General features: G+C 42.5%; 1 protein-coding gene across 1 annotated transcript in view; it reads right to left on the reverse strand.

Annotated features, from left to right (window-relative positions):
- The window catches only part of FBN1 (fibrillin 1), a 145,291-nt gene that overhangs the window by 22,502 nt on the left and 102,476 nt on the right, over positions 1–20,313 (reverse strand). The window contains exons 32-44 of the mRNA XM_082060971.1: positions 20,049–20,174; positions 11,358–11,480; positions 11,052–11,174; positions 8,921–9,046; positions 7,523–7,645; positions 6,834–6,956; positions 6,084–6,248; positions 5,654–5,722; positions 5,422–5,547; positions 4,187–4,309; positions 3,383–3,541; positions 2,586–2,657; positions 752–877 (exon numbers count right to left, since the gene is read on the reverse strand). Coding sequence (XP_081917097.1) covers positions 752–877; positions 2,586–2,657; positions 3,383–3,541; positions 4,187–4,309; positions 5,422–5,547; positions 5,654–5,722; positions 6,084–6,248; positions 6,834–6,956; positions 7,523–7,645; positions 8,921–9,046; positions 11,052–11,174; positions 11,358–11,480; positions 20,049–20,174 — 1,584 coding nt within the window. The remainder of the gene's footprint in view (positions 1–751; positions 878–2,585; positions 2,658–3,382; positions 3,542–4,186; positions 4,310–5,421; positions 5,548–5,653; positions 5,723–6,083; positions 6,249–6,833; positions 6,957–7,522; positions 7,646–8,920; positions 9,047–11,051; positions 11,175–11,357; positions 11,481–20,048; positions 20,175–20,313) is intronic.

Here is a 20,313-nt window from a genome sequence, read left to right on the forward strand (position 1 = left end):
CCAGTCTTGGTACTGCAATCAGAATAAGTGAGCTGCTAGGCCAGCACAGATCTCCACTGGAGATCTATAAGGATCTCCCTTGACCATAACACAGCATCAAGATCCCCGTTGGATATTAGCAGCTTTCAATGTAAACACCACCACAAAATTTTAGGCAAATTTGACCAATTTTCTTTACTTAAGCTGCTGCAAAAAGTGAGCTTTATTTCCCTAGAAATGTAACTGTGTTTCAGTTAGAAGCAGCAAACAGAAGATGCTTCTCCTCCAAGCTCTCGATGCGTTGTCGCAGCACCCATGCTGTCAGCAGTGAGAACGGCACAGTTCATACTGCTGTCTTCAGTTGCTCCATTAAACTGACTAATACAATGCGAGGAAATGTTGAAAATGGAAAAAATGATCATGTGTTTATATTATTTACAGAAATCTTTGTTCTATTAGAAAAAAGTATCTTGGAATTAAAAAAAAAATTGTGCTTATGATCTGACTCAAGACTATTGCTCTTTTCTTGGCTTTACTGTCCAATCTGCAAAACAATGTTTCTTCCCATGACTGCTGACTCATGCTCCTCCAAGCTCTTGGATGTCTGATGGAAAAATCTGGTCTTTTCTGTGCAAAATAATTCAAAATGTCTGAATTAACACAGACTTGTTACACTGATATCAGTATTTTCCCTCATTAAGGATGACTTGCTAGCATATCAGATTTCCCAGTGTTTGAAAGCCCATTTCTCCGAGTGGGATCAGGACTCTACCTTCGCAGATCAGCAGCTTGTCGTTGTAGAAGAAACCCACAGGACACTCGCATCGGAAGCTGCCAACCATGTTTATACAGATCCCGTTTTCACACACGCCAGGAATCTCTCTGCATTCATCAATATCTGCAAGAAGAATTTTTTAAAAATACTTGTCAACAGCACTTCATGAAATCTTCTGCTACAGAGTGTGTCCTTATGCATTCATCCTTAAGAGAATTATCAAATGTATAACGTGAGCAGCAGAATGCTCCCAATGGCAATAGACAGTGAATCATTGCAAACCATGGAAATGGAGATGTTTCCTACTACCTCAGGTTCTCTTCCCTGTAGTGCAGAGGGCAGCACGTCCTTCCCGCTCCCACCCCCAGCCCTGATGAACACACGGGGCTACAGCGGAGGTATTGGGGAAAGCCAGGGAGAATGTAACTGATTGTGGTTTAGCACAGGAGAGCATGACTGAATGCAAACACTTGTCAGAATTAGTTTTGCCCTGTGTTGCACTTGCTAATCTGAAAAGACTTTCATGTTTTTATTTAACAGTTTGAAAGTGCCAATGCCAGGTAACATCTCAAGTGTTGCAAACACGCTACTAATTAGATTAAGCCAGGCAGCCAGGGTTTGCCAGTGCTCTATAGACACCTGGGTTGAGTAACTGGTTTTGGCAGAAAAAAAATCCAGCTGCTATTACAACTATGTGTCTTGTGTATTTGGTCCTTAAGTTACACATTTTGTATATTCTGACAACACGAAAGAACTTGAAGACTCCCCCAAAGCCTCTCCATTTAGAAGAACATTGCCACATGTGCTGATGTACACAAGACAGAGTATACGGTGGGAAACTGTCAGCTATCTTGAGTTTCCATCAGATGTTTGTTGTTTTTTCTTTAATTTTGCTGCTGGATCAAACCCTTCATTTCCTACATTGGATTCTGTAACTCTGAATCCTCTGATTATAGAAGGAATGAGTTAAAATAGAATTACTACTTCTGTCTACAATCACCTGGAGTAAACACATAGAACTTTAATCCAAACAGAAGAGTAACATCATGTAAGGACTGTGCTATGACAGGGTACACAGAGGACTGGGCTAACGCGGGAACTTGGCTTCTAAGAAACGATGTGCCAAATAATAAACTCTCTACATTTCTATGACTTCTTTAAAGATTACATTCCTCACTTTACTAGAAATATTTCCATCTAAGTAGCTGAACACAGCATCACAGCAACAGCTCAATGCTAAAGCCCCTGACTATTCCCTATATGCTGCCTCTGTTTGTTACAGGGCACATTATCTGCTTCTTATTTGCATTTTTGTGTGAATAAAAACAAAAGTGAGTCCCATTAGGGATTTACTCAACTCCTTGTCTTAGAATTCCTCATTCTCTCTCTCTTTTTGTTTTGCAATTTGTTACTCATGATTCAAATGTTACACAGAATAACATATGTGAGAAATATTCCAGCTGAGCAGAAAAAAGGATTTTTGTGTCAAACCAATACACGGGGGACCGATGTGAAATGGTAGATTAAATCTCTGCTTTAGTTTGAAGCAAAGACATAATTCCTCTCAGATCAAATGCTGGTTGGCCTTACTCCCAGATGTCTTATTCTCGGTATCTGTGCCCTGCTCATGTAGGCCTGATTACAGTTTCTTTGGAGCTTTCTGTTGCCTTGATTCCAAGCAGCAATGATCATTGGTGCCAGCTAGGAGGAGCTAGGCAGAAAGTTTGCAGGCTCAGACTTAAATCGAGGGTTGAACTCCACCACATTGTTCAGTCATTATTCCACCCAGAGGTAGCAAGGAATTCAGTTCAAAACAGAAATTACAACTCACCAACTGGTAATCCTGTATAAATGTCAATAAAGAAGCCAGGTCTTTGACTTCCACAGAGTGTGGAGAATTCATCTGCAACAGGAAAACAAAGGAACAATTGTAGTATTTGGAATTAATCAACAGTTAAAAATTCATTACACCCTTTGCCCAAGAAAATTATTCTACTCTTTCAGCACGTGCAGGGCACGCAGAGGCACGCAGACCCTTCCCCAAGCTCACCAGGTGATGGGCTTAGTATGCCCTTGGATTCTCATTCAAAGGCCATTGAAATTAGCAATTAAAAAGATGTGGAGGGCTTGGGATCACATGCTGCCTTTGCTTTGCATGTCTTCATCTCTGTGTGTTACAGTTTTTGCACATAAGTCCAGATCTCACTTTAGAAACCTTAACTGTAAGCTGGAAGTTATTCAAGTAAGTGTCTAGGAAGTTTGTTCTTGAAGCAATGACCTCGAACCAGATTGTGACTTCCTGCGCTCAACTCTGCAGAGTCATACTCAGCGTGGAGAAGCCCTGTATACCCATATAATTAGCCCAGAAACTCCAATGTTGTACATTTAGCTGCTTGACACAGATCATTGTCAGAGGAGAGCAAGGTACCTCTGTAAACCTATGGCTACCACAAAGGCCCTTTGTGGCAACCAGCAGGCGGGGGCACAGCACAGACCCTGTTTGTTGGAGCAATGGCAATTTTAGACACACAACAGCAAAGACACAGTGTCTCTAACAGTCTTACACCCGCTAACGGTAATTACGACGTTACCAAGGCTTTCAAATAGCTCTGCAATGCAGAAACGTACCAGTGCTTGGGATAGGACACTGTTCACAAGGCTTATTCCACGCACGTCCGATGTTGTAGGAACAGCAGCACATTTTCTTGGTCATATTAAAGAGCAGCTCGCCATCACAGGTTTGATTGTCGGCATAGTAGTTTCTGTAACACAGACTTCTTCTCATATCTATGAAAATGAAGAAAAACCCAGGCCAATGAATTAGCAACTGCCTGAAGGGTTCAGCAGATACCTCCTTCCAATATGTACCTTTCAGACCCCTGCCAAGTAGATGCCGCAGCACTGTAGAATACTACAGAACAGCTTGTCCCTAGAAGATTACTCTAAAAGTAAGAAAAAGTGTTTGCAATACAAATATTCAAGAGCAACAAACACGCTCTAAAGCTGATCAGGCTCAACGGACTTAACATTGGCTTTTTGCCCAACACTGAAACACATGCACTTGTTTATGGTTCCCCCTAAGAACTGTACACAGCTTGTGACTCCACTCGGTGACGTCTGAGCAATTTTAGTAGCGTTTCGCATGCAGAAGCTCTTAAAGCTGAAGTGGAACTTGGAAGGGATGAACACAGAATATATCAAATTAAAGGGGAAATTCTGATGGGGTACTGAAAGATCTGTATTAAAAGTGATCTGCCTTCCTTTAGTTAATAAAAGTATTGAAGGGAGTTTTATCTTTCACTTAGTTAGTTCTCTTATAACTAAATTCAGAGAAATTGTGCCCAGTAAAGCCCTGGCCCAAAGCACAAAGATAAAAAAACCCCCACCAAACAAAGAGAAAAACCCCACAACCAACCCCACAATAACCCATACCCATGCAGTTGTTTCCTCCATTGACTTGCATGTAATCGGGAGGACAGATGCAGGTGTAGTTCCCAACGGTATTGTAACACGTGCCAGGTCCACAAATGCCGGGTGTATCACACTCATTCACATCTGGAAGAGAACAAGGAGGCAGTGAGTGGCCACGGATGTTTTCTCATTGTGCTTCTGAGAACGAAAGTGTCTCAGTAACGCCAAAGGCAAGAAGGGGCTGGTGGAGGAGCTGAAGGGGCTCAGAGCGATGTCATCGTGAAGGCCACACAGAGAGGAAGCGGTGGCACGGGTGGCCATGGAAAGCCCGGCTGTGATGCAGAGACGGGAACTCTGGTATGTCCAGGCAGCTCAGAGACAGCAATTTGGTTTATGCACCTGTTACACAAAAGTATTATTTAAGGATCTCATCCATTCTCGATTCCCAAAGCTGTTCTCTGTCGAGTACCCATCTCAATAGGATGCTGCACCAGACTGATCGGATGGTTCGGGTCTGTTTGACTGGGGAAAGTGAGCAAGTTTCCCAACACGAGATGTCATGTTTACTTCATCAAGAGACCTTAACCTTTGCTTAAAAAAATGCAACGAAACCCAAACACAACACTGCCCCCAAAACACCCCAGTTCCTAAAAGTTCAAAAGTATTTCACTAGCCTTACCATTTTAAAGTATCTTTGACACATCAGTAAGGAAAAACAGAGAGGTAAATTTCCTCTTGACTATTTATTGAGCTACGTAAGCACAATATGGATGAAGCACTTTAGTTCAGCCTTAATTTAGGACTTAAATCTTTTGTATTTCTGCAGTATTTGGCACACCATAGGCACTATAGCAGCATTATTAACAGGCTGGAATGCTGAATACAGCCTGGGCAATGCAAAATGTAAGGACTCCATGGGTTGCTTAAGTTTTATATCCAGTACAACTCGACAGTTGCATGTAATGCAATGAATACATATTACTGACTGTGCTAGGGGAAGGAAAACGCTCTGCAGTACCAGCAATGTTTTCAGTTGGACACTGAGATCAACCAAAAATTTGCATATATTTCAACACAGTCAAGAAGGAATTTTCTCTCAATGCAAAACTTCAGTTTGTTCCAATTTCCCCACTCTTAAGTTGTACACTGCTTGGTCTGGTTATGTTCCTTTTCAAGGACAGATTAATTCTGCATATTGATCTACCATCATTTTCCAAGAATAAAAGCAGAAGTCTAGTTAAGTGAAGGCTACGTACCATCGCACACACGAGTCTCTTCGTTCAAATAGTACCCTGATGGACACTGACACTGGAAACTACCAAATGTATTAATACATTTTCCTCCTTGGCAAAGTCCAGGCAGCTCTTGACATTCATCAATATCTGTTCAAACAAAAGCACAAAAATTCATGCTTTTCCATAAAAAACAGCACTCACGGAAGACTTTCATAATTTTAGACATGTAAACATGGTAAAATGTGAACACTACCTTCTAATATCACTGTTATAGGGTTTGGTCGGAATCCTTCCCCTCCAGGGCAAAGAACCTTGTATTCGGCTGAAAACAGAAATAGATTTATGAACGTAAAATAGTAGAAACATTTTCAGGACAATTATTTTTGAAAGTTAATCAGGTTATTACAGGTAATTTAAATGTAAAGTAACAAAGTAACCAGATATAAAGATTAGTTTTACTCTGTAACATCAACTGCTGTTTCACTTCATAATGCAGCTTTTTGTGTCAGAGCAAACTTGCTCAGAAGGGATAGTCACATTCCGACAAAATATTCTTTTTGAAAGACAGTAAAGTTTTTGGTTAAGACCAGTGGAAACCTGTCCCCTGCATGCACACAACAAAAGGCTACCCTGGTATTCAAACACATTGGATCGCTGTGTTTAACCCCGGAAAGCTGACTTACTGGTGTTGACGAGCGGGCAATGCTCGCAGGGAACTCCCCAAGCTTTGCCCAGGGAGCAGCAGCAGGAGGCCTTGGAAACACCCACTCCAATCTCATTGCTGCAGAAGGTGCCACCGTTATCTCCACGCGTTTTAATGTCCAGGTAACAGTTGCCGGATCGTGTGTCTATTTAGAATGCACATAAGAACAAATACATCTTGTAAGAGGCAAAAACACAACGCATCATCTCAGGGTGAGGGATCCCTTCGGATGGCTCTCATTGCTTGTAGGACAGCCAAAGAAAGTAACTTGGGTTGTCCAGGAGGGCCCCGCTTTTCGCACTTAAATAGGGACAGTTGCCCCATTGCTTGGCTTTGTCGGACTTCTCACAAAGTAGGGAATTTATTCAGCATGACCAAGGGCAGTTTAGCCAGGCCTTTTCTCATTTTTATTCATATTTTCGCCTGCATTTGTACACCCTTCCAGATCCAGAAACCCATTGCTTTCTCCTCTTCCTTGAGGTTAACAAGCACGAAAGTATCTACTAAATGTTAGGAACTTCAAATACATTTGAATTTGCCCTCTTAAACAAAGAAAAGCCAAAAAGTAGAAGATTACTAAGCAGTTGGAGCTTAATACAAGAGCATTTCCATTGGTCACAAAGCTGCACTCAGCCAAACTTCTCTGAATGCTCTTCACTCCTAAGCAGTTAAGTCTTGCAGCCCCCCTGTGCAGCTTCACTTGTACATAAGACAAGGAGCGGTCCCTTACCAACACATCCAACTCGCGTGGGATTCAGCTCAAAATCCGGAGGGCACTCACAGGTGTAACTACCAGCAGTATTGATACACGTGCCACTAATGCAGGTGGTGGGATCTGCACATTCATTAACATCTGCAAGAAAAGACAGCGCACGGTAAGCAAATACTCGAGCACAGGCTGAGCACCACAAATCCATTAGTTACGAGATACCGATCTCCAGAAAGCTCTAAATAATGTATACACATTTTAGAAGAACAGTAGTTTGAGATGAATTCAGCATTTCATGGAGGAGGAGGAAGAGCTTTTCCCAGAAAATCAATCTATGAAATAAAACTCACACAAAGTACTAAAAAAATACGGGAAAAATACACAGCAAGGTCATAGCTCAACATGCAGGACTATGAATGGAAACTACAAAGCACAGCACATCTCCACCTGGGAGATGCGGACAGACAGAAGGACTATCTCTGCTCCGGTTTTCCCCTTCTCTCTTAAGCCAAAGGGATATCCGAGGTTGACAAAGAAGGGGAAAGAGGAGTGTAGAAAAGGCGAGAAGCAGAACCCTGTGTTATACAGTAGGGAAGTCTATATCTGCTTATATCCAGTCTGATTTGTAGAGCTTTTTAAAAGAATCTCCTAAGGAGCTGACCGCAACACAACAGAAAGTTCAAAAGCATGTTGTTCAAAATGATCTTTACCTGTGCAGTTACCACCACTTCTGTCCAACTCGTAGCCCACTTCACACTCGCATCGGAAAAGTCCAGGGAGGTTATGACAGGTACCATAGACGCAGATGTTCGGGAGTGAGCACTCATCGATATCTGATAGAGGAACACGAGGGGAAATGTATGAGGTTTCTTTATCTTTTTAAGATACAGAGAACTGCAAAAAGGTTCAGAAACGGATCTGGAAGCCAACTGCTCCTGCATACTATGTAAGAGTAGAAAAAATACCATGTTTGGAGCCTAAGGAACCTAATCCATAACCTTTTTGGGGGGCAAAAGGCTCTTTCCACTGGAAGCTATGGCAGGAACCATCTGAGCTTGTTAGTGGGCTAAACTGACACGTAGCAAAATTCACCATATATGCTTTAAAAACTGCAGGTGACTCAGAATGAGCAGCCGTCTGCAGCAAGCTGGACACCAGCAAGGGGAAGGTTGGTGCCCAAAGGTGAACACGACGTTCATCTTCAGGTTTCTGCATTTGACAGATCTCAAGTTTGGCAAGCGGTGTTCACTTTTATGCCTTTTGTCCAAATCATTCTGTCCGATTCAGTATTTACTGAAAGCCGTATGCGCTGCACGAAGAACAACCAATTTGATACAATTTAAAAGTGTCCGTTTACAAAGGACCTTAAAACACTGCTTTCAGTGTACACATCTGAGACACCGAGGAAAGTCTGTTTTAGCAACAGGAGCCAGGCTCTACATATAAGCTATTTAAAGTTAGTTAAAAGATTTGAAAGTAAATTGTTTCATGAAACATTACGAAACCTAATATTGTTTTAGTTTACAGAAAAATTCACTCTCAAATTATTTCTTTTGGTAGATTAGTAAAAAAAATACACAGAACACTTCTCAGGGGAAAAAAATCTATTTATAGTATTGTACTTATGAACTCCATCACATACCAGTTACTATGAGTTATTACTATGTCAGATGATACGGCCGCTTCTTTTTGACTGAACTGATCAGCATTACATTAACTGAGGATTTCAAATGTATTAGCTACCAAATCAGTGGTTTTCAGCTTCATATACACAAAAGCAAAGTAACTTTTTCTGTTTGGCTATTATGAATAAAATGAAGAACTGGGTCCAAACTGCCCCAGATGAAATGGCAGCTGACAGTGCCGCCTGGGTCATCAATAAGACCCACAATAAATATGTCATAAGCTCCAAAAAACTATTCTATGTACCACAGGTAGACAAACACCAAGAGGCCCGTAATAAATGTGTAAACTGAAAAAAAGGCACCTATTGGCCATCTTCATGCAGTTCTCAATACAACCAACTGCAACCCAATCTAACATTTTGCAAACGTCAAATTGTTGAGGCAGAATTTGCTGAGTGCTGTTTAAAGCTTACGGAGAATTACCTTCACACGCTTTCCCATCTGGACTTGGCAAAAATCCCATATCACATTCACAGCGATACCCTCCAGGGGCATTGAGGCACTGACCGTTTTCACAGAGATTCAAGTTTTCTGAGCATTCATCGAGGTCTGTAAAAGGAAGAGAAATTGCAGGTTTGCTGTAAACACGGTTTTCTCACTAACATTTGTTTCAGCTGAAGCACGCAGTGTTCTAAGGATTTTAATTATTTTATTAGCCCCGGACACTTGCTGAATAAACTGCAATCTAGATATGTGCAGAGGCTATTACATATAACAGCTCAGTGTATTTCCTACACATTGAAAATACAGCTTCTAATCAAAAGGGAAGTCAGAAAAAGGTACGGACTCCTAAAGTAACTACAGTGAATAACAACTGGATGCAGTACGCAGGGTCAAATTTAGACTCAGAATGAGCACGTGAATTTTATTATAGTTATTGTTTCTATTACAGCAAAGCCTAGAGGCAGCAATTGAAAAAAGAGGTTTACTGTGCAATGAGCAAACATCTGGTAATAGGCAGTCTCCAGCCAAACATACGGAACACTGGCAAAAAGTGGCACTGAGGTGAAAATATTAACTTGCAGTTTAGTGTTGATCAAGCTATTAACAGCTGATGAGAAAAACAGCCTTGTACTGGACTACGCTGCCCTGCAGATAGATTGTGGCCCTTATTCTCCAGCTGAAGTTTTCTATGGCACAAAAACACCCTCCTTCTTGCAACAGAGTCTGGCTGGCAGTGGGAGCTTGTGAAAGCCCACGGCTGGCAAACCAAAGGCAGCACCGACCAGAGTGAGCGCTGCTTTGGCAGAGGGCTTGCAGAGGGCTTGCGGGCCCTAGTCTGAGTCCCAGCCACCTCCTGAACCCGTGAATAATAAAGCATCAAAATTTAAAACAAAACACCAAAATTCTACCAAATGCAGAAACTCCCTAAGTGCTCCATTTGAAAAATGTAGTTTACAGCCTCCTGGAAATCACCATATGGGAAATTAAGAAAAAGCACTGTGTTATGAAGGCCACTAAGGAAGCTGAATCAGATTCAAGAGTAAATTATATGGAGAGAATTAAACAGAATCCCAGGGTCCATTTATAATTTGGAATGATTCAAATTCAGCCTTAAAGCTGCTGAGCCAGATTCTCCGATGCCGTAAAAACCTGCTGGAGTTGATAGAGCGCTGTTGATTCGCACCAGCTGAACAGCCGGCGTACCAGTTGTTTGTCACACGGCTTTACTTCCAACAGGGTCACCCCCTCCATGTAGCATCAGCAGCAACACTGAAGCCCTTAGTGCAATGGCAGGGCTCCTGGTGACTAAGCTTACATGAGTTAATGTGTTCTCCAAAGCACAAGACTGAAGTGTGGGTGGGAAACATCTCTCTAGCAGTGTTTTATAATCACATTTACAGTTTATAAAATGAGGTTTCAGAAGCAGCTACTTCCATCATTCTACATGTCAGCACTGCGTCCTCACAGCATCTCGCGGGACGATGCAGTGAAGGGGACAGACAGCATCCACTTGTGGAAAGAACAAAGGTTTTTAGCCAATTTTATGAAGCAATTTTAATGCATGTGCCCCATCATTTAAATACCAAGGTGGGTAGCCAATGGACGGGTTTACTAACTAGACAAGCTATCTGATCAAGCATTTTTTTGATAACTTTGCCACTCACTCCAACAAACAAGAAAAGCTCAATGAAAAGTTGCATTTTTTCAAGTGGAAAAAGTGACTGCTTTAGACTAAGTATAATACACAGTATTGCTTTCAAGCTACGGCAACTTAGGTGAAGTAGAAGGCAATGGAAGATGACATAATAGAGAATAATTTCAAATGTTTAAAAGCTGGTTTTGTGTATTGAATCATAGACGTAGACATGAACACCTCGTGAATACATTTAACTTTCCATTTGGCTATAGCTTTATTCAGCACGACTGTAGATAAGGGTAGCAGCAAATGATCATTAAAGCTTAAAGAACATTTTTAAAATAAGTACCAAGGCCTCATATTTGTTCTGAAACTGTTTGTTTTATTTTCAGGGAGCACTGTTTGACTTAATTGTCTTGATTTGCAGCTTAGGTTGTAAAGGACCACAGGAGGTCACCCAGCACTGTCGCTCACCTGTGCAAGTGAAGCCATCCCCAGTATAACCTTCTTTACACAGGCAGCGGTAAGAGCCCATCGTGTTCTTGCAGTCAGCATGTGGGCTACACTTGTGGGTTCCATTGGAGCACTCATCCAGATCTTTAAAATAAGAAAAAAAAGAAAAAAAAATAGAAAAAAATAGTTAAAAAAACGCACCATGAATATAAATAGTGTATGGTGCACAGAAGCTCTATTTTAAATAATCTTCCACAATAAAACCCACACATATCACCCAGATTTGGTCTGATTTTACAAATAAACAGAAATGCATATGACCCTCACCTGTGCACTTGATACCATCTCCAATCCAGCCTGTTCTGCAGCTACATTTGAAACTTCCTGCCGTGTTGATACATTCGGCGTGCCGGTCGCAGTTATGGGCTCCAATCTCACACTCATTGATATCTGCAAAAACACAGAGATGTTTGAAGAGCTCATGGATCAAACTTTCTCATACCCAGACAAGTGACACTGGAATTTCTCAAGAAAGACAATGTGAACATGAAAGCAAACCCGCATTTCTTTATCAAGCGACATTTCAAAATGAAGCAGAAGAGAAGTAAAATCACGACAAAGGAAAGCAAAGAAGCATGTAGCATATTTCAGACGTGCTGCCCGACTGTCTCTCTTTCTGATAGGCACACAAAGCTGTGCTTCTGCAGCTCACCCCAGTTCCTTCTTTTTCCAACTGTTGCACTCAGAAAGAGCGCAGGCCCTTGGGGAGAAGAGGACTAGCGTCTGTAGAGACTAAGACTGCAAGTGGTCAGCATCCTGGGATATATGTTTGTCAAGCAGCTTTACAACAGGTTGCAGATCCAATTTGATGACTAAGAGCTGGTATGAAGACCAGTGCGACCTGTGCTACCCTGACAACGGGTTCTGCTTTGCCAGAGACTGCGTGGGAGGTGGAGGATGAGCTGTATCACTGTATCTGACGTGATAGCTGATGGACACAAAGGTTCCCAAGCACGCACTTTATTAAGAACTCAGGAAACCTAACACAGTGGAAAAAAGTCAGCATCCTTGGAGACACCAGGCAGCAAGTCATCCAATCTTCAACATATGCGTTTATGCCAGCACATTCTACTTCAGTACTTGCTATTTTCACCTTATTTTCATTCTTGGGCATTCTCTGGCAGTGTCAAAGTATATAGACAGAAATAAAACGAACCAACCTCCATTCTTCCTTGTCATAAAACAAAATTAATGCCCCACGTAAGTACTTGGAGAATGTATAAACTCACAGGCAAAGTTTTCAGAAATTACTACTGGTAACTAAAACAAAACTGGCAGGAATTTTCTTACACATCCGAGGTACGGATTTTATAGTGCTTTGTGTAACCAAGCTCTCTCTAACTGTGCTTTACTTCCATGTGGGATGTAAATTATCTAGAATTCAAATCAAGCTGTTTAATATTTATATCGACTTGTTCAGCCTGCACAGGTGCCTTTGCTGTCGTGGTAACCAAATAATTCATTCTGTACAATAGCGGATGGGAGGGGAAAAGAGCCCACAAACTCTGCGTGATTCCACACACACAAATTCAGCTCAGACCCATCTCGAGAAGATGTTTAAGAAAAAGCATCAACCTTCGGGGTTCTCAGCCCTCAAACCAGCCCTCAGTTTCCCAACCGTTGTCTCTAAAACCAATGAGCTTTTCAAAAAGGGCAAGAGAGTGGCGCCAGTGGGGAAGTGTCCACGTACCATCTTAATCGTTTTCTTCATAACCCATTCTTAGGTTTTTCTACTCACTCTTCTTTAGACAAAGGGCTCTGTGTCCTTCCTCTATGCCCTGTACATGTGGTTTGCCTTTTCACAAGGGCTACATGTAACTCTGAGAAGCAGACAACTTATGTTTGTCACCCTACAATTAAATACTCAAGTCCAGAGATAGCACTCGTTGGTTTGGGGTTTTGTTGGTTGGTTGGTGGTTTGTTTGTTTGGGGGGGTGTTTTGTTGTTGTTGTTGTTGTTGGGTTTGTTCTTGTTTTCTTTAAGTCTGTGTAGTGGAACTGCCTCCAATCTCGCTGTTCTGGGTTTCTCTCTAAATGACGCATTGTTCTGAATCAAAACCCCAGCCATGAGTATTCCCACAATCTGAATGCTAAAGTCCAGATATAGATCTAAATCTAGCAGCTGGAGAGGAATCTAATATTAATGAATGTTGACTGTACCAACAAGCCTGAAAACATGCAAATGGGGACACTTACTTTTTAAAACTGAAAAAAAAGGTCAGGAGCAGATAATCTCAAAGTATATTTGTCTTTAGCATGTGCAAAAGCTCATATAGAGATAACATCACCCTAAACAGGAAACTAGTGTCTGTCAAATATCTTAAGGGTGGTCAGAAAAAACAACTCATTTTGGCTTGGACAGAAGGGAAAGACTCGGCGGAATTTGGAGAGGTCAGCTACAGTATATATTGACATAAAAAAACTCGGGCAAACACTCTATATTTTAACCTTTACATGATTTTAAAATCCAAACCGTTAAACCACTGCTAACATTAAAATTGCGCTGTATTTGATTATTTGGTACTTTAGAACATACAAAAAAACAACACGCTTCCTTATACCCTGCCGAGCACAGCAAAACAACACAAGAAACATCATCACTGGAGATGCTTCTGCCAAGAGTTTTTTTAAACCACCAGCAAACACAAACAGAAACTTGCATGCAACAGCCACACTGCAATGAAGTCATGCTCAGGCTCAAATTTAAGGCAATCTAAAGCAAATTTTCAGCTCGACATAAAGTGGCTGTGGGCTCCATCGTGTGCCGCGCTGACCCGCCGACGCGTTGGCATCTCTCAGCAGCACCGCGATACTGGACACTTGCTCCTCCAGCAGCTGTTTGACACACACACACACTAAGAAGCCTGGAATCCCAAGGGCTGAAAGTTGGGAGCACAAATCTGTACCCAAATGCGGGTATTTAGAATGGGATCAACTTTCTGAGAGATCATGCACTGCAATGCCATTCCACTCGCTTTGAACAAAATCCCCAAATCCTTTTCAGCTTTTTTTTACAGGAAAAAAATTCAATAGATTTCAATGCTTTTCGCTAGAGTAAAGATCAAATAGGGAATGCAAAATATCTTTTCTACCATCTACCTTAACAGGGGACACTGCAGAGCTTATTTCATTGACGTATGGAAAGGTTTTCAGATACTTAAATGAAAGCTGATTGAGGCGTATAAAATACCATCACTGGCTTCATCACACGTTTTACTTATTTTCAAAGCTATCTGCATTTAACTCATGTTGGTTTGCTATAATCCCTATTCTCTTCTTTCATTGCACAGCTGAGTCATAAGCCTGAATTTATTGCATTGCAATTATTTCCAAGGCAAAAGAGATCTCAGACCAAACACGGTCCTGTGTAAATGGGGCAGTGAAATCAATGGAATTTATGTCTGCTTATACTGGAGCTTAATCTGGATTTATGTTGCCATAAGTATTGAATTATGGCTTCACAGAACGAAACAAAAAGGAGAAGTTGAGCTCTGTAGGGGAAAAATTAACTCAATATAAATAATAAGAGCAAGATTGCAGATTGTGCTGTCTGCATGGCAGTACAAACAGTACTACAGTCTTCAAATACTCCCACTATTTTCATATAATTGTTTGAAGAGAAAGGCATTACTCAGGCTGAGTAAAGGTGTCGTGACCCGAAGAGCACACAGGAGGACACTGCTCAAGTCGGGGTCTCACACAGTGATGGCCCATTCCCACTGACTTCAGGGGGATTTTCACTGAAGAGTAAAGGGGTGAGTCACTGATTTATATCGACCTTCTCCTCCTGCCTCCAGTACGAGGCCGTGACAAGCCAAGGAAAATAAAGACATTCCAATCCAAGACTGACACTGCATCCTCAGCCAGTCCCACTGTGCCCCAGTCCTGCTGCACACATGTTCTCAGCTTCGTAATTGCACAACTCCCATTAATACTAAGGGAGTTGTCTGCCTACAACAGATGAGAATACGCATGAGAAATAATATGCAGATCTGACATCATAACAATCCCGAGTACTCTCGGGAAAAAAACTGTCAGTCACCCTGCTTTGTTGGCTCCTTCAGTTCTCTTCTCTGCACAAATATTTTTTCTCTCAAGCCTTTGGCAATTAATAAAGCATCTCTCCCATTAATCACAGAGGCACAAATGTTTAGGGCTGTGGATATGCAGCAAAAAGACGCGTCATATTTACCTGTTGTGTTGGCGCTATGCTTACAATGTGGCAACCAAAGGAAAGAAATGACTAGCCAGTATGTGCACAGCACATTTCTGTGCAGTCTGGAAGCCGATCATTCAACTCGGCCAGAGAGGAGCATGGGGATAAGTCACTGTATTGTCACCTATACTCTGGAAACACCCAAGTCATTCCCCTGCGTTTGAACAGAATGAGGGTAAACAGTAACCACAAAACCTCACACATTCATCACAGGACGTGCAATCCTCAAGATACTGTGTGCCATTTACGCTTTCTGTTAGGTTTCATTGTGGTTTCAATAGTCTATGAGAATTCCTAGTTCAGTCTCCACCTATAAGTCAATACTGTTTGTCAGAAATTATGCAAATCACTTAAGCATTTTCTGGCGCTTTAATTGTTTCGGCGCTCTCTGCATATCTGTGCGTTTTATCGCACTGACGTTTCACCGGTATTTCAAGCTTGGGCCCAATTCCCACAGGGTCAGTCGTCTGGTGGACGTCACAAGGCATGTCCTCCTGGGTCACTGCCCATGCCACCAGGCAGGTAACAGGGCATGCTTTCCAGGGGCAGTGGACTGAATTTCAACTTAGCACTTACACAAGTAGAAAAATATACGGAAAATTCCCCTATTCTCATCTCTATACCTGTAAGATTGTTTTATCTTTGGGGTTTTATTGAGCACTCTGCACCTTTGGAGTTTCACATGGGGCAGCTTGGTTCTTGCCTGTTATCCATCCTTACATCATCAGCCTGGGGCGCAGCATGTTATTGCTGGACAGACGCCTACTCACAGTATACTCCTTCTGTAATACCCCCATTTGGTGGCCAGCATCTTAATATTATTATCTTCTGGTATTTGGCCTGACACAGCCAGCTCCCAGATTCATAAGGGGAAATGTATTTGTTTCAATGATACCAGAACTCTCTTTTGCCATCAAAACTGAACCACAATGTATTATTAATGGCCAGAGGCCAAAGGCAGGGAAGAGAGGCAAGCACGTTGTACAAGTCACAAACCATTATGGACCTATTTCTGAGGGCAAATGACAGGGCTCACCTCTTTTTTTCAGCATATCAGGCATCCTTCTCTTGATAACTTATTGCCAGTCATGCAAGTATGCAGTATGCACTCTATCCACTAGCATCATCATTACTGGGTGATAGCAAGTAATGCTCAAGAGCAGCTCTCTAACCTCACCCCACACCAAGGCTGAACATCATTAGCAGTGCCCTACGCCCCTGCAAGCGCAGCTCTACCAGGAGCCAACGGGAGGTCTTGTCCACACAGCCCCAGCTGCCAAGGATGGATGGAAGAGAGTCAGAGAAGAACTTGTTCCTCTGTGAAAATATCAGAGCGAGTAAATCTATGGCTCTACATCAACAGTGAAATATTGCAAATTTACAGGCAGCGCTCCAGAGTGGTGATGTATCACGAAATACAAATGCAAGTGCCAATACAGGATTTCGTCTCTGCACAAGGACATGTATACTTTATTGCCAGAAAATGCTGAGACAAGAGATCTGTCATAAAGCTAGGCAAGCTGGAACTGGGACAGGGGAAAATGTGCAATCTTCTCTCTAGTGGCTACATACCATTGCCTGCCTAGAAGAATCTAAAATGAACTGCTCTGTCTTGCCACAATTTGCCTTGTGAATTGAAATTAAACCATTCATTGCACTCTGCCTAGGAAACCTGCATCTGCAATGTATATGTTTGCATTTTTTTTTAATTATATTTTTGCTACTAAACTCTGTCCACATTCTTACTGAGAACCAAGGAGAGGGGGAACTAACATCTGTGTGGGATGGGAATGTAAGTCAGTGGGTGGATTCCGAATACCGTTAAATGATTAGAGAAAAAAAACATGTTTATTTGTTAAAATGGAAACAATCAGTAATGACAAGGGAACTGAAATATTTAGACAAATTTTAATGGAACCCAGAGGACGTTATTTAGTTGTTCTCATGAAACAGAGAACCTCCCATTCAAAGCATTGTACACATTTTTCTAATTTTTTTGCATGGGAGTTCCTAAAAACTGTAGATGCTTTTGATCTGTCTCTAAGACAAGAGCTGAATCCTGACTTGAAGGTGCTATTGGCAAGGTCCCTCCAGAAGAAGCCCTGATGGATACTCTCATGGTCTACAGTACCCGAGCCTGGGAACTTCAACTCTCCTCTAAAACTGTGCAAACATGAGGTGGGAAATCCAAAGGCTTCCACCAGTAAATCAGACTTTTTAAAAACCAGGATGTGAGAATCTGCACCCTGTGGTCACAACAGGACAGATATCCACACAGTTTCTTCAGCATTAAACCAACCTAGAAAGCTCCTGCTCTGCTTCCTCCCTTTTCTTATTTAAATCTTGATTACCATCCCATCTCAGCTGTATCAGCATAATTGATACTTAACGTGTTTTTTTTTTTCTAAGACCACTGTCCTCTTTCAAATTGCTGAGCTCCTCAACAGCATCTGTTGTAATTAAGGCGTCCTGGTGCTTTTCCTGGTGAGCGTCACCCTCCCTGGGACACGGGCGCACAGTCCAAAGCAGCAGAGGACGGGCTAAGGGAACAGGAAAGATGTGCGAGGCAGTGGGAAGAGCCCACATGGCAGACAGTGTCCATCCAAAGGGCTGGACTTGGCCGGACCAGGAGGGAGGGATTTCCCTGCATCTCTATTAACAAAATGTATTGCTTGGGACATTTGCCATTACCCTGTGTCACATGATGCCAAAATGGTGGCTATTTCCAGGCACTTGCCCAGAAGGCATACCTCAGATTCCTCCCCTGCCTCCATGACCTTTCTCTGTCTTTTGCCTTCCGCTGGTTGTTTCACAGAATCCCAGAATGTCAGGGGTTGGAAGGGCCCTGGAAAGCTCATCCAGTGCAATCCCCCCATGGAGCAGGAACACCCAGATGAGGTTACACAGGAAGGTGTCCAGGCGGGTTGGAATGTCTGCACAGAAGGAGACTCCACAACCCCCCTGGGCAGCCTGGGCCAGGCTCTGCCACCCTCACCGGGAAGAAGTTTCTTCTCATATTTAAGTGGAACCTCCTGTGTTCCAGTTTGAACCCATTATCCCTTGTCCTACCATTGGTTGTGACCAAGAAGAGCCTGGCTCCATCCTCCTGACACTCCCCCTTTCCATATTGATCCGCACGAATGAGTCCCCCCTCAGTGTCCTCTTGTCCAGCTCCAGAGCCCCAGCTCCCTCAGCCTTTCCTCACACGGGAGATGCTCCACTCCCTGCAGCATCTTGGTGGCTGCGCTGGACTCTCTCCAGCAGTTCCCTGTCCTGCTGGAACTGAGGGGCCACAACTGGACACAAGATTCCAGGTGTGGTCTCCCCAGGGCAGAGCAGAGGGGCAGGAGAACCTCTCTGACCTACTGACCACCCCCTTCTAACCCACCCCAGGTACCATTGGCCTTCCTGGCCACAAGGGCCCAGTGCTGGCTCATGGTCACCCTGCTGTCCCCAGGACCCCCAGGTCCCTTTCCCCTACACTGCTCACTAACAGGTCATTCCCCAACTTATACTGGAACCTGGGGTTGTTCCTACCCAGATCCAAGACTCTATACTTGCCCTTGTTATATTTCATCAAATATTTCCCTGCCCAACTCTGCAGCCTGTCCAGGTCTTTGGATGGCAGCACAGCCTCTGGCGTGTCAGCCACTCCTCCCAGTTTTGTGTCATCAGTTTTGTTTCATCTTCCCTGACTGCTCCTGACCAGCCCTCATTACGCTGGGAGTGATCGCTGCACCATGTGTAACTGATCAGCACGAGGGTTTTTCAGGTCTAGAGCACTGAAGATCTTCATATAATTTAGCACAGAAACAAAGAACATTGAACTGTTGGTCTACGGGGTACAATTAGGGATTTCTTGGATTCAGATCAGTTCATATGTAAGTCAAAGGCAGCTGTTACTAATGCACAACTATTCGTCCATGGTCCAATACGCAAAGTACAACTCCAGCTCTCAGATTGTTCTATGCAAGCTGTAAAAAAATACAGCTTCATATATTCAGGTCACTTCCAGAAGTATATTATTAACTCTATACCATAAGGGCAGACTAAGAATAAAAGTTTGTCTCAAAGACATTGCCAGAAATGTGTTTACACTAAGTCGACATTAAAAATTATATTAAACATATGTTTGCATTTATATTTGGGCAAAGCCTAAGACTCTCCACACCTTGGCTTGAGACACGAGCACTAGGATTATTAATATCATGCCCTCAAAGCCTGTATATTTGAATCTCCTTTCTGTTTGTTGGCAATACACAAAATAATGCAAATTTTGATTTTGCTGATATAATGTAGTTGAGTAGCTGTATTGTTGTCACTTTGTAAGAACTGAAGAATTATTTTAGGACGTATTTCAAGCCGTCTATGTTTGCCAAAATAATGCCTGGGACAGATACCTGTTTATTTGGATGCACAGTACACAATTATCTAATCCAAAGGCACTGAGGTCCTCAGGAGTCCATCACGTTACAAGTAAGGGCATTTTCTGTTCTCTTAGACTAACAGCCATGCAGTAATAAGCCAAATTTTGTTCCCAGTGGACATTTTGTCACTCGTTTCAGCAGAAGCAGCATCAAGCTGAACGCTGTGCCACCAAACTTGAGCAGAACACAAGAGACACAATATTTAGCACAAATAAGTGAAAAGAATCACAGTGAGAGGAGGTTTCGAACACTAGAGAAGAGGGCAGGCAGACTCGGAAGTTTAACTAAAAGTGAAGAATTGAACCTTAAAACATACCCGTGCAACCAGTTGAGCCTTTCTTGCCTGAATATCCCATATCACAATGACAGATAAAAGAGCCTTTTGTATTCTCACAGGTTCCACTCAGACAGATGTTTGGATGCAGATCACACTCATTAACATCTAAAAAAAAATAAGATTTATTCAATAAAATTCTTAGAAAGTAACTGGGAAAATCTCTCGAGTTATGATGTTTTGATGCAAAACTGGGCCTACACATGCAAAGAGAAAACTGCTCAGATTAGCTATTCCTGAGCTAGCG

The sequence above is a fragment of the Streptopelia decaocto genome (genome assembly GCF_964273445.1).
Source record: "Streptopelia decaocto genome assembly, chromosome: 9".
In the NCBI taxonomy this organism is placed as follows: Eukaryota; Metazoa; Chordata; class Aves; order Columbiformes; family Columbidae; genus Streptopelia; species Streptopelia decaocto.